This window comes from Rhinolophus sinicus, chromosome 5 (genome assembly GCF_057876585.1).
Source record: "Rhinolophus sinicus isolate RSI-liver-muscle chromosome 5, RSI-T2T, whole genome shotgun sequence".
NCBI lineage: Eukaryota > Metazoa > Chordata > Mammalia > Chiroptera > Rhinolophidae > Rhinolophus > Rhinolophus sinicus.
Genome location: NC_142505.1, coordinates 102,596,630 through 102,610,599, shown reverse-complemented (window position 1 = coordinate 102,610,599; position 13,970 = coordinate 102,596,630). Strand labels below are relative to the sequence as shown.

General features: G+C 43.0%; 1 protein-coding gene across 10 annotated transcripts in view; it reads right to left on the bottom strand.

Annotated features, from left to right (window-relative positions):
• TENM2 (teneurin transmembrane protein 2) overlaps window positions 1–13,970 on the bottom strand; it is a 1,142,683-nt gene that overhangs the window by 22,975 nt on the left and 1,105,738 nt on the right. For all 10 annotated transcript variants that reach the window (XM_019740872.3, XM_019740888.3, XM_019740899.3 and 7 more), the window contains 2 exons: window positions 13,255–13,430; window positions 11,406–11,641 (listed from right to left, as the gene is read on the bottom strand). In XM_019740872.3, the coding sequence (XP_019596431.3) occupies window positions 11,406–11,641; window positions 13,255–13,430 (412 nt within the window). The remainder of the gene's footprint in view (window positions 1–11,405; window positions 11,642–13,254; window positions 13,431–13,970) is intronic.

Here is a 13,970-nt window from a genome sequence, read left to right as displayed (position 1 = left end):
TCATCAAAATGTCTTCCTTTAAATATATCCTTTATCTTTGGGTAAAGAAAGAAGTCATTGGGGGCCAGATCAGGTGAGTAGGGAGGGTGTTCCAATACAGTTATTTGTTTACTGGCTGAAAACTCCCTCACAGACAGTGCCATGTGAGCTGGTGCTTTGTCGTGATGCAAGAGCCATGAATTGTTGACAAAAAGTTCAGGTCGTCTAATTTTTTCATGCAGCCTTTTCAGCACTTCCAAATAGTAAACTTGGTTAACTGTTTGTCCAGTTGGTACAAATTCATAATGAATAGTCCCTCTGACATCAGAAAAGGTTAGAAACATCTCACAACAAGTTTGCGAACTTAATTATCTTACCTCATACAGTATTTTTCTTCCTCTGACTTATTTTACTTAGCATAATGCCCTCCAGGTCCATCCATCTTTTTGCAAATGGCAGGATTTCCTTATTTTATATGGCTGAATAATATTCCATTGTACATATATACCACATTTTCTTTATCCATTCATCCATTGATGGACACTTAGGTTATTTCCACGTCTTGGCTACTGTAAATAATTCTGCTATGAATTTGGGAGTGCAGATATCTCTTTGACACAGTGTTTTCATTTCCTTTGAATATATTCCCAGAAGTGGAATTGCTGGATTGCATGGCAGTGTCTTGTCTACGAAGGGTTGTTATTTCTTCTTCTTGTAAGGGGGAGTGAAGTCAGGACGGACCTATGTTGCCATTTCGGTGACATCATGACAAGTTGACTTTTGAAATATGTAATTTCTATAAAAATGCCCAATCCTTCTAATAATTAAATATGATAAATTGACTGGAAGCTGAGCCAAGGAGTTCAGGCTAGTTGTGTAATTTGATTAGAATCAAAGATCTTTAATTATGAGGGTGCCATTTGTGAAGAGGAGGTGCCTCAGGTGTGGGGTGTGAGATGTTGGAGGGCTCGACAGGCATGTCCCACCCTTCATGGGCACCTGCCCCCAGCTTCGATTGTGCAGGAGCTTTAATTTAGCCACACTGTTCTCTTATTCCAAATTAAATTACCCATCTAACAATATTTAAATTAACCTTGAGGCTTCCTGGAGAACATAAAAGTTATTTTGAATTATTTTCACTGCCAGGATCAGCATAATTCCCTTCCCAGCTGGCTCGGTAGGTTCTCAGCAATAGAGAAACCAATTTTTAAATTAATACAATTTTGTATTTGTAAGGAAGCCATTATTTTTAATTATCGGGCATTTTCCTCAGCCTGGCTTCCCCAGTTAATAAAACTCAGCTATTTAGCATGGATTTTTATCTTTGCAGAGGGCAGACTTTGGGAAGTAGTTTCCCCTGTGGGATCTCCCCCCAGAATGTTTTGATCTCACCAAGCACACGCCTGTCACAAGGAGGTTCATAAAAAACCCTGAGAAAAGGAAACGCTGCAGTCAAAATGGCCATGCTGGGACTATAACCCGTGACTCTAACGTAGCTCGAGGGGCAATGATGGGAGCCGGTGATTTGAGAAACACGAAGGAGGAAATTAACACTGGGCTGGATCTCCTCCAGGAAATGGCACTGGAGCACAGCAGGAGAGATTTCAGTTAGACTCATACAAGAACCGTTTGCCCATTGCGCATTGAGTATGGGAAACCGAAAAAAGATTAGTGAGGGAGGGCATGAGCTTCTCCACGTCTGGTGATGTTTAAAAACACAATTCCTGTCTTGGGGAGTTTAGTTATTCACCTGGCCTAGATGACATCTTCATTTTCTTTCTGGGATTTAAAAAGCAGCTTCTCCCCAGATCCCATATAAGACTCAATGCTACATTGGGATCAGTGCTTGTGCAGACAAAACAACTTGCTATAAATTTAATATTAGCTTAAATAATGCATAATTAGAAGGGTAAGCCTCTGCAAACACATTAAATAATGTATTCCCCAAGCAAACATTATTTTTGGATGACTTGCTATTTTGGATGGTGGTGAGGTAGAAAAAGGTGAAAAAGCCTGAATTTGAGTTGCAGTCTTGACAACGATTAGCTTTGTCGTTGCAAAGCAGTACCTTTACCACCTGTGCCTCAGTTTCCTTATCTGGCCTGTGAGCTTCTGGTAGGTAGAGACTTTATCTTATCTTTCTTAATGTCCCCATTATTTTAGACAGTGCTTGGTGCTGAACACACATTTGTAAATAAGGGGGTTGAATTAGACTGAGTTTAAGATTCCTGACAACTCTGATGACCTAAGATTCTAACATGGAAACGTGAGAACAGAAAAGGTGACCAGGACATCATGAGCACCAAATATCTGAAAAGCTTCATTCCAAAGAGCCATCAGAGTCAGTCTGGGAAGACCTCCAAGACCTGGAATTAACAGAGGTCAAAGGGAATGGATTTTCACGATGTTAACTTAAAATCCCATTCATTCAATATTTATTGAGCACCTACTATGTGCTTGTTAAGATACAGCAAGACAGCTATGGCCCCTGCCCTCAGGGAGCTTACAGGTCAAGGAGGATAAAGACCCATGAACCAACAATGAGAAACATTAGTGTGGAAATGAGAGTAAACATAGGGAAGAAACAATGGGAATAGAGGAGGGACACAGCCAGAACTGGGCTTGTCGACAAGGACAGTTTCCCAAAGGAAGTGCTGCCTTAATGGGGGCTGTGAAGTTTGAGTATGACTTCACAGGTGAGGGCGGGAGAAGAGTCCAGGAGACTATTCCAGGTAGGGAAGTCAGCAAGTGAAAGTCTGAGTAGTAAGCAAGGGCCCTACACATGCAGAGCTTCATTTCAGATGCTGTGGGAATATTCTAGTGGAGGTGGGTGGGTTATTGTTAGGGATATGGCAGAGAAGATAGGTGTCTGGTGTGGAGGCTCAGCCCAGACCACGTGAATGAGCTTGTACTTGTCGCCCTTCAACTTGAACTTCCAGAAGCCAAGCATGCCACGTGTCTCCTAGCATCTAAGAAGGAAAGTAGACAGTCCAGCCTGTAGATGAATGCTCCTTCGCATTCATTCTCTAGTGGGTAAATCCGGGGAGGACTTCAGTATTTCTAAGACCCTTATCAGGGCCAATAAGACCCCATACCCTTGACCTCACCCCCAGCTAGCTTGCTCCAGGCACACTGGCTCTCCTTCTGCTCAGGTTACAACCAACAGTCTCTTCTGCCTCAGGGCCTTTGCACAGGGCCAAGCATAGGAGCCTTTCCTTCCACCTCAGGCCTGGAAAATTCCTCTTCTTCATTCAGTTCTCAGCTCAAATATCATTTACTTGAGTGGCATTAACTTACATCAGATATTCCCTATCATCTCCAAACCTGTATTTTATTTATAGCATCCATACCAGTTTCTTTGATGAAGCTCCACAAGGGTTTTCCATCACACCCTCCGAAACAGCAAGGCATCCAAAAGTAACACTTGCTTGGGGGAATGCACTGTCTCATGTGTTTGTAGAAGTTTGTTCTTCTGAGTATGTATTATTGAAGCTATTATGATATTAAATGTATCACAAGTTGTTCTGTCTCTACAAGCACTGCTCACAATTGAGAATCTTTTCTGTTTTGCTCACCAGTATACCTAGTGCCTAGCACAGTGCCAGGAACATGCCAGGTATTGGAAAAACAAAATATTAGTGGGTGCAGAATGAATGCACTGTGGCAGGAAGGAGCTGATAAAATCCAGGCTTTCACAATGGCTGTGTATGTTAACAGACCTACCTGAGCAGGCTCCATGCAGAATTGAGTCCACGTGTGTGTGTTCACATGTACTCATACACGTCTGCCTCACATCTTGCTCCTCTGTCACTGTCATTTGCCACAAAAGTAAAAGTAACACAAGCCAACGTGTAATTGCAATGTCATATTAATTATATGGAAACGAAAACAAAATTACTAACTCCCACTCCTTCTTGGAATACTAATAACACTAATACCAATATCGTGATGGAAGATTATCTTGGAAGCAATTTTTCTTTTGTTCTGCCACCTACACATGTAGCTGTTTCTTGCTTTTGCAATCTTTATGTAAATCATAATCAGGAGGAAATATCCTAGAGGGTGGTTATACGCCTTCCTTTTCAGAGGGAACTATGCACTCAATCCATTTTAGGAAAGAATGTAAGTTTTAAATCTTAATAGAAGGGGTCAGTTTCAGTTCTGTATTCTGAAAGTCCAGCAAAAAGGCTTTCTGGGGGTAGGGGCGGAGGCATTAATGCATTTACAGATCCGCTGGGCCGGCATTTTGCCTTCTGATTAGGCTTTGGAGGATGTAGAATATCTGTGTGTGTGTGTGTGTGTGTGTGTGTGATTTCACCTACCAGCTCTTCCTTCTTTGGGTACAGCGCCTCCTTTCTTTAACGTTTCCCCTGTCTAGGAAGTTTTACTGAGATGCTCTTCACAAGACCTGTGTGTCACATGTGACCCAAGCTTGGCCAATCGGAGACCCCCATTTCCCTAACCAGTGATTGGTTCAGGGATGTGAACTCCATCTGGCCAGGCCAATCACAGTTCCTCCACAGGATTAAAAAACAATGCTGGGGGAGACCCTTTCCCCTTTCCTCTGGGATCACTAAGCTGAGCTGATATCAGCCTGGAGTCACCTTTGACCAAGTCTGTCTGACCACCCAGTGTGAAGAGGTCACCAGTCTACTGTAGGAAAAAACGAGGCCTACTATCGGGAGAAACACTGCTAGGAGATGGAATGGGCTGTGAGAAAGAGAGAACATGAGAGAGATGTCAGCCTGATGACATCGTTTGGGCTTATGGTGTCACTGAGCTAGTTAGTCCATCTGTTGTGGGGACCATTAGGCAAGACAGAACATGCTCTTTTTTATTAATCTACTTCATGTGCACTTCCTGTCTGTTGCAGCGGCAAGATTCCTGACAGACACAGGGACAATGTGATTGTGAACTCATGCCTGCTTTTAGTGGGGAAGTGGGATTTATGGGCCAAGCACCTTTTCAGGAGGAGCCTTGAGCGGGCGTGGCCATCACACCTTCCTTTGTTACTTATTGCCTGAGTGTCTACCACAGAGCGCTTGTCACCAGGGATGCGGGCGGTGGTGAGATGGTCTCTGTGCTCATGGCGCTTACCGATGCGCTGATGCAACGGTGTCATGTGGTTTTGAAAGGCCAGCGAGAACAGAGAAAGGAAAGGTGTGTGCTGAGGGGAAGAGAGAGGGAGGGCTCTTCCAAATGAGATTCCTTGAGAAAGCCTTGGGAGGATAATGAAAATCTGCGCCGCACTGAATTTGGGCAGGGAAGAAGGGATGAACTCTCCAAATTTTGCCAAAGCACCGTAAAGCTGTGGGTAGAAGGGTGTGGTTAAGCTCCATCCCTCTGCCATCTTAGATTTCACCAGCCTGTACGGAAGAGCTGCTGACAGTTGTTAGAAGGGGTACCGAGTGGGGTAGAATGTCATGGGGCACTGCTCTATCATGATCGCTTCTCGGGGGTTTCTGGTCTTCTCTGAACTCTAGAGCAGCTCTGTGCCTTGGGCTCGCCAGTTCCTGGAAAAGGTCAGGTTCTTTGCTTCAATGTGTGACACCCTCAGCCGCTGCTCCCCAGATTCTCTGCTGTCCATGGGGGAGTGACAATTACAGGGTGCTGGTGAAATGGTTGCACTTTAAAGGTTCATTGAATTTCTTCCCCCTCCCAAGAGGCAAGACCAGGGTTGTCCGAATCTCAATCCCTGTTTTGGGGTTCAGTTCCCAGCCTCTGTCCTTCATACAGCCTGGCAGGCCAGCCCCCAAAGTCTGGATGGCTGCTCAGCTTCCCAGTCTCTATGATCATGGAGAGGGACCCTCAAAAGGTGAGCATGCCAGAGGAACCCTGCTAGTTGCCAAATGCTGTTAATTGTACGTGCTTTGTATCCCAGATCTCTCTTCCTCTTCTTTTTCTCTCAATTGCTAGTGATTTAGTTTGTTTGGATCACTGCAGCAGCCTCTGTGCTGTCCCTCTCCTCCTATCGCGTCCCCTTCTAATCTATCTTCCTCCACATCTGAGGAAGCCTGAGAGGTCTGTCTGTCTTTTCTTTTCCTCCCATGAATGCTGAGGTGGCACTGCAGAGATGAAGGGTACGTTTCTGTCATAATCGTGCTCATGCTTGCTGAAGGACTGGCGTCTCCTCCTTAAGCAGTGTGTTAAGTCCTGCATCCATACGGCAGGATCTGTCCTAGTGTCTGATACCTGGCCCTGCTCTGTGTCTTGTCTGGAAGGTGAAGGGCAGCGTTAAACTCACACCCCGTGTGCTGCTTCAGTCTCTGTGAGTTTCCTTAGTAAATGTGGTGGAGGCCTGTTTGTGTGGGCTCTGGCAACTTGCCTCTGTTTGCTCCAAGTTGGATTTCGCTGGCATATAGAAATCTAATTTTTACTTAGTATGTATAGTTACATTGATGAAATTGTTTATTGCTGCTGAAATATTTTCAGTTGTCTCTTGTTTTCCAGGTAACAGATTCTCCAAATAATGACAGTTTTGCTTTCTTGCTTTTTATTTATTCACTAAAAATATATATATATATATATATATATATATATATATATATATATATATATTTACTTATTTATTTAATTCTCCCCCACCCCTCCAACCCTTCACCCCCTCTGCTTTGCCAACAACCATCAGCTTGTTCTCTGTATCTACGGGTCTGCTTCCATTTTGTTTATTCATTTATTTTGTGTTTTTAGATTCCACATAGAAGTGAGATCATATGATATTTTTTCTTTCTCTATCTGACGTATTTCACTTAGCATAATACTCTCTAGGTCCATCCATGTTGTCACAAATGTCTAGATTGCATTCTTTTTTTTATTGCTGAATAATATTCAATTGCATATACACACATCTTCTTTATCCATTTATCTACTGATGGACACCTAGATTGCTTCCATATCTTGGCTGTTACTAGTAATGCTCCAATGAACATAGGGGTGCATATATCTTTTCAAATTAGTGTTTTTGTTTTTCTTTTGATAAATACCCAGAAGTAGAATTGCTGGATCGTATGGTAGCTCTATTTTTAATTTTCTGAGGACCCTCCATACTGTTTTTCATAGTGGGTGCACTAATTTACAAGCCAACCAACAGTGCACAAGGGTTCGCTTTTTTCCACATCCTCACCAACACTTGTTTGTTGATTTACTGATGATGGCCATTCTGACAGGTGTGAGGTGATATCTCACTGTGGTTTTAATGTGCGTTTCCCTGATGATTAGTGATGCTGAACATCTTTTCATGTATCTGTTGGCCATTTGTATGTCCTCTTGGGAGAAATGTTTCTTCAGGTCCTCTGTCCATTTTTTAATAGGATTGTTTGTTTTTTTTTTTTTGGTGCCAAGTCGTATGAGTTCTTTATATAGTTTACATATTAACCCTTTATCATTTGTAAATATTCTTTTCCCATTTAGTACATTGTCTTTTCCTATTGTTGATGGTTTCCTTTGCTGTGAAAAAACTTTTTAGTTTGATATAGTCCCATTTGTTTATTTTTCATTTGTTTTTCTTGCTTGAGGAGACACATCTAACAGATATTGCTAACAGCGATGTCTATATTTGCTTCTAGGGTTTTTATGGTTTCAGATCTAATATTTAAGTCTTTAATCCACTTTGAGTTTTGTACATGGTGTAAAGAAGTGGTCCATCTTAAATTTTTTTTTTTGCATGTACCTGTCCAGTTTTGCCAACACCACTTATTGAAGAGACTGTCTTTACCCCACCGTATACGCTTGCCTCCTTTGTTGTAGGTTAATTGACCATATAAGTGAGGATTTATTTCTGGGCTCTGAGAGATCTTTCTAATACAACACATCCCAACACATCACTCTGCTAATTAAACCCTGGAACAGCTCCCCACAGTCCTCAGGATAAACGCCAGCCTAGCAAATTATTCCTTTCCATGTGCGGCCCCGGCCAACTCCCTCTTTTTTGCACCCCAATATAACACATTCCCCTTCTCTCTGGTCAAACTGAGTTAAAGTTTTCTGAAATGCTATTCCCCTTTTTGACCTCTTTGCAATTATTTCACAGCAACACTTTCTGTCTGATCATCCCTTCCCTCTCTCGTTGTCTGGCTAATTCCTACTGCGCTTCAGAACTGATTTCTACTCTTCTGTGATGCCCTTCCAGATCCCATGTCAACCGTCAGACCTGACTGGGGTGCCTGAGACCCTGCTTTGTGTTCACCAACTCTCCTTTCATGTTATTCTCCTTGGGCACTCAGAAAGACAACATTTCCTGGGCTTTCTTGCAGTTAAGTTGAAGCTACCCCACCATGTTCTCACTAGGGTGGGTGGAAACGTTGCATGCCATGTCCAGCCCTGCTCATTAAGTCCCCTTCAACCATCTAAGCCCTCTTCTCCTTCCACAGCAACCTTGGAGGTCATGTGCTTAAATGACAGCATCAGAAGGTGGAACAAATACAGTGAGTGATCACTAAGAGCTGCCTGATTCATTTGGACTGTGTGTTCAGCCCCTTAGATTTCAGGTCTTGTTTTCTGCCCACAGCCTATCCTCTCCTGGTTAATACAATGAAGTATCCCTTTCCTTGTGATATTAACCTCTATTATCATGTACATCACGCTATTTGCACTGTCTTCTCCATCAGACTGTAAGCTCCTTGTTGGCAAGAATTTAGTTTTATCTCTCTATAGTCTACTCACTCCACAGTGCTTGACATATAGTTGGCATTGAGTAAACATCTTCTTTGGTTTAGAATTTGAAATATTGGTTTAATTTGTAGCCCAAATAACAGAAGAGACTTACACCAAAGAGAAAATAAAACTAGACGTACACAGGAAACCAAACAATTAGTTATAAAATGTAACGTTTGCCTAAGAGTCCAGTCTCGTAAACACCTTTTGAATGAATGAAAAATTTCAGGGCCCCATGTGACAAAGGAGTCAAACTAGAGGGAAAAGAACTGTCAGGACAGAAGGTAAGGAGAGAAGAGCCTGCATTCTCATTAGCCAAGGTAGCCTGCATGCCTTGTGGAGGCCAACAGATGCCTTTGGTTTAGCAGCTGCAAACTTCCCTGCCATGGGTTCATGAAGTAGCTCAGGCAATGGACCCACCCCCCACCCCCAGTTCTCCTAATCCATATCACACTCCACCTTTCCTTGACCCCTTCTCCCAACTGCTCCCCTGCAATTGCCAGGAGTTGCTTTTATTTCGTTCACTAAACAATGCATGAATTGAACTAAAATAAATGAGATGCAAATAAATTCCAGGCTTTCTCCCTCATTTTCAAATTACATTTTCAGTCCACTCAACCTGTTATAATCTCATAGTGATTTTCATTTAAGAGAGCTAAATGGATATGTGATTGTTGTTACAGGAACTAACACTAGACAATTAAGTGTTGAGGTGTTGATAGATAAAGCTGTGTTTTGATTTGCATAAACATGATGCCAGCAAATCTAACCCTGGCAGAAATTCAGTTAGAAGACCGGCGTGCCTAACTTCTGCTGATTACCACAAGTCCCATTATTAAGATTTTTAACATTCAGAGTTGGGATTATAGCCATTTTATATTAGGGCCACATCTAACTTTATTTTGAAAACTTAGTCAAAACGCGTAACTGATTTATCAGAGAAAAGGCGTGATTACTACTCGTAATCAACTTCTCCAGTGCAGAGTATCAAAAATCAATTATATAGCCCTGAAATCCAGTCACTGAGGATTTAACTACTAATCTCATTTCATTTTTGTCTTTAGGAAGATACTGCAGCTTGCAACTTTGCAGATACCAGCAGAGGAAGAAAAACATGGGAGCCAGCTGATAACCTACTGTGAGAATTAAACTTCAACTAGACAAAAGCAGAATGGTAATATGGAGTGGCCTGGGCCCTGCAGGGAGGTCACCTGGGCTGGCTGAATTTCCCTCCAACCACCCAGCAAAAGTTACGGCCCAAGTTTTGTGAGCAGTAAGCCTTCCACTCTTAGGGATTCCGAAGCATTAGTTACACCCTGCCACGTTCCACTGTTTACTGTCTTTCTAGTGTTTATCTCAATCCGCAATTACTGTAGTTATTTCTTTTAGTTATTGTCTGCCCCTCTTGCCCTCACCCCTGAAAGTCAGATGCAGGAGCGGAGGGATTTTGTGTGCTGTGCCATGTATCTCCAGTGAATAACAGTGCCTGGCCAATCAAACTCAGTGAGTACGTGTCGAATTTCATGAAGCCTGGGATCCCTAGGATTGCCTCCTGGGGGTAAGAAACAGTCCCTCTGAGTGCCAGATAAGGGACCAGAGTAGGACCCAGATTATCTGGATGCACGAGGATCGAAACAGGAAGCTGTGTGGCCTGGTGGATAAGAATACTGGCAAGTGAACCACACAGAAAGATGGAATTGGGGCTGAGTCTGGCTTTGCCATTTTTCCAGCCATTGTGCCCCTGGACAGGTTAATTAGCTTCCCCAGAGCCTGTGTTTCCTCGTCTGAGAAATGGAGATATTATTGACAATCCCCACGGGGCTACTGAAAATAGTATAATACAAGTAAAGCATTTAACATACCGTGTTTCCCCAAAAATAAGACCTAGCCGGATAATCAGCTCTAGTGCGTCTTTTGGAGCAAAAATTAATATAAGACCCGGTCTTATTTTACTATAACATAAAACCGGGTATATAATATAATAAATATAATATAATATAATATAATATAATATAATATAATATAATATAACATGACTGGGTCTTATATTAATTTTTGCTCCAAAAGACGCACTAGAGCTGATTGTCAGGCTAGGTCTTATTTTTGGGGAAACAGGGTAATGCTTATATCATAAAAGTCCTCAATAAATATTATGTATTAATTTTTAAGAGACGTAACTTGTGGGTAAGTTGCCTAGTCTGCAGAAGCTAGAGTTGGTTAAAACTTCCTTCCGTGGTTGGCTTTTTACTTCCTCTTGGGAAGACTTTCGTGATCCCCGCAGGCTGGGTGATATCTCCTCCTCTCTGATCCCACCAGGCCCTGGATGGTCCTCTATTTTCTCACTTAACCCACCAGGTTACCCTGCTTCTATATATCCTACTGGACTGTCAACTTCTTGAGTGTCAACAGCACGTTGTAAAATATTTGTTCTTTAAGCATTTAGCAAGTTACACTGGCACCAATTCATCTGTTAAACTGGCCAAACAGTGAAAGTTGAGGGAGAAGATGGCAAGTGTGAAAAGAACACCAAGGCTATCTCTAGCTCTAGTGAAAACGGTAAACCCCGTCCGTTTTCAGTCCTAGGAAATGGGGAACATTTTCCCCAAGGTGTCAGCCCCAAAGGGATATGGCTCCTACCTTCTGAGGGAAAGACTTGTCTTTTCCAGGGAGGAAAGGAGTAATGGAGGCTTGGAAACCAGGAAACTTCCACAGCTCCTGAGGAAAGGGTGTATCCCCGACTACTTGGTGGTGACAAGTTGGGTGAAACCACTTACCCGGAGTTTCCTGCCAAAGATGGTGACTTTGCCTTTAATCTGTTCCTTTCTTAGGCGCCACTCAATGGAGTTTAGGCCATTCTCCATGGGCAGCGAGATGTTGCAGCGCCCAATGGTGGGGGTGATGGTGCCCGCTAGGACATGGGGCTCACTGTGGAAGCTGACACCCATCCCATTGGCATACATCACCCTCAGGGTACCGTTATTACAGAGCTGGTAGCTGTTCCGCACTTGATCTGGAGAAATGTAAGTGGGGGTGGGGACAGGGAAATAAATTATCCACTCAGTCGTAAGAGAATAGAACCCTTATTTTTATAAGTTTCCATGGTACTTTGCAGCTGTCAGTCTAAGGCTACCTTCAATTAACACACACACAATGTTAAGGTGAGTACAGAGATGCTACTGATCCGTGGAAAGAAAAACATTATTAATATGTGGCACTCCAGAAATAATTATGCTGTGATATTTTTCTTTTACTCACTGAAGACTATTAATAGTACACTTAAACATTTAAAGATGTCTGTTGCCTACACAATTTGTGTCAATCACATCCTTGCTCTTTGACATGTATTTTAGCTTAACTGGAAAAAAACAACAACCCCAAAACTACTTAAACACATATATATTTTTTCGCTTTTGCCTACCATCTAACCTGAAGTTGACGGTTTATCCACAGGTCAGATCCACTACAAATCATGTCTAGGATTCTTCAAGAAAATCAAGAGAAAAAGCAACCGTCCTGCGCCTCATGCGTTAGGGGCTGACTCCATCATGATGCCACCTCCACTCAAGAGAACTCTAAGGAGATTTAACCAACATGAGGTAGACTGAGCCAGTAGGTGCTGATAACGTGCGCTTACCTGCCCAAATGGAAGCAATACTAGTCAATCAGACTTCTGACCTTTTTCTTTATCGGAAAGTTCCAGGAAGGAAATGTGAGTCAGAGACTCCTTTTACAGATATTTGCTTCCTGATTATTTGGGCAGAGGAGTCCAGCCGGGCTGGCCTCTGAGATACTGGGGTAGTGAGCAAGTGAGTACCTGTCACTTCTGCGACTGCAGCCATCATGCCGAAAGACAGAATCTACATCATTAATCATTTGGCAGAGCAGAAATAGAGTCATTGAAACAGACTCTGTTGGGGGATAATAGTCCAGAAATGTCACCATTTATCTACTGAGAGGACACTTTTATCTTCTGACAACGGGCTAACCCACTGACATTATATCTTAATTAAAAGAAAAATTAATCTGCACAATTCCTTTTCTTGCCAGCCCCTGTGCTTGTCCTGGACTGTATGTCATGTCGAACAGCAACAGTAACCATGGGGTGGTCAGAAGCCTTTGAGATCCCAGTCTTGGCAAGAGATTGCTAAAGAGCTCTGATTCCAGGACGAACAACTCAACAAACAAATGCTGGGAAAAGAGAATCAAAATGGGGACCCTCTCCCCCACCAAAAATAAGTTGAGCCCAAGAGAATAAACAGCTTTCGAGAAAGTAACTATGTGTATTGGGTCTGTGGGGAGTGCTGGTGATGGAGAGGTAGGAGGGTGGGGAGAGAGCACGGGGGGATGACAACTAATATTTTTAGATAAGCCTGTAGGCATTTCCAAATATCTAGATAATTCAGTATAGATGTCATTCTTCTGAATTTGATTAAGTCATTTTCTACAAGGTTGAGCTCTTGTGGAGTTTGTTTGCTGCAGACATTTCACTAAAATCGCAAGCTGAGTGAAGCTGTAGGTCTCTGAAAGTCCTCTTGGGCTTGGTAACTCACACTTCTGGGCTTGGCTGGATTCTGGGTCAGGAGGTGAATTTTGGGGTGGGGTGGTGGGATGTAGGGGGCTTACCTTGTACCACTGTGTAGGAAGCCTCCACTGAAGACAGGTTGGTAATAACAGTGACGTCATCATCACGGTTGGAGTTCTCAATGTCGATGGTGATGGATTTCTCCATTTCCCGGTGCAGACTGGTCACCACTCCCGTGGGGCGTGTCACATTGGTCAGGCGGCCCTCATGATCATAGCTGGAGGACAACACACTGCTTAGAACACAGTTACTGGGGCTGAAGGCTTTCCCAACACTCAGAACCACACAAGGGACAGGTTCATAGGGCCAGAGGAAGAGATTAGAAGGTGGGGTGGCCAGGTGGTGCGTCACTCTGAGGCCCCTTGTCACAATCCTCAAAACCCCAACCTGCCCTGAAAAATTGTGGTGACACTTTCTACTACCCACCGATATACCTGACTTGACTTGGTAAAAACATTTAACCTCTGGCAGGGTGTACTTAATTATGCTTTCCCAAGTTAGTGGGGACACCTGCTTCTGAGAATTTTGTGCTTTTTAATTTATATGGACTACAAAGCCACCAAGTTAATCTTTCTAAAAATGATCAGTTTCCTTATGACCCGTCTCTATTGAACTAACCACGCTCTTTCCCATTGGTTGCTCAGTTAAATCAAAACTTAGCATTTGAGACCATCCATGCCCTTGGTCTTCCACACTCATATAACTTTGTCCAACTTATCACCTCATCGTCCTCTGGACGGTCAGCCTGGGCCAGATG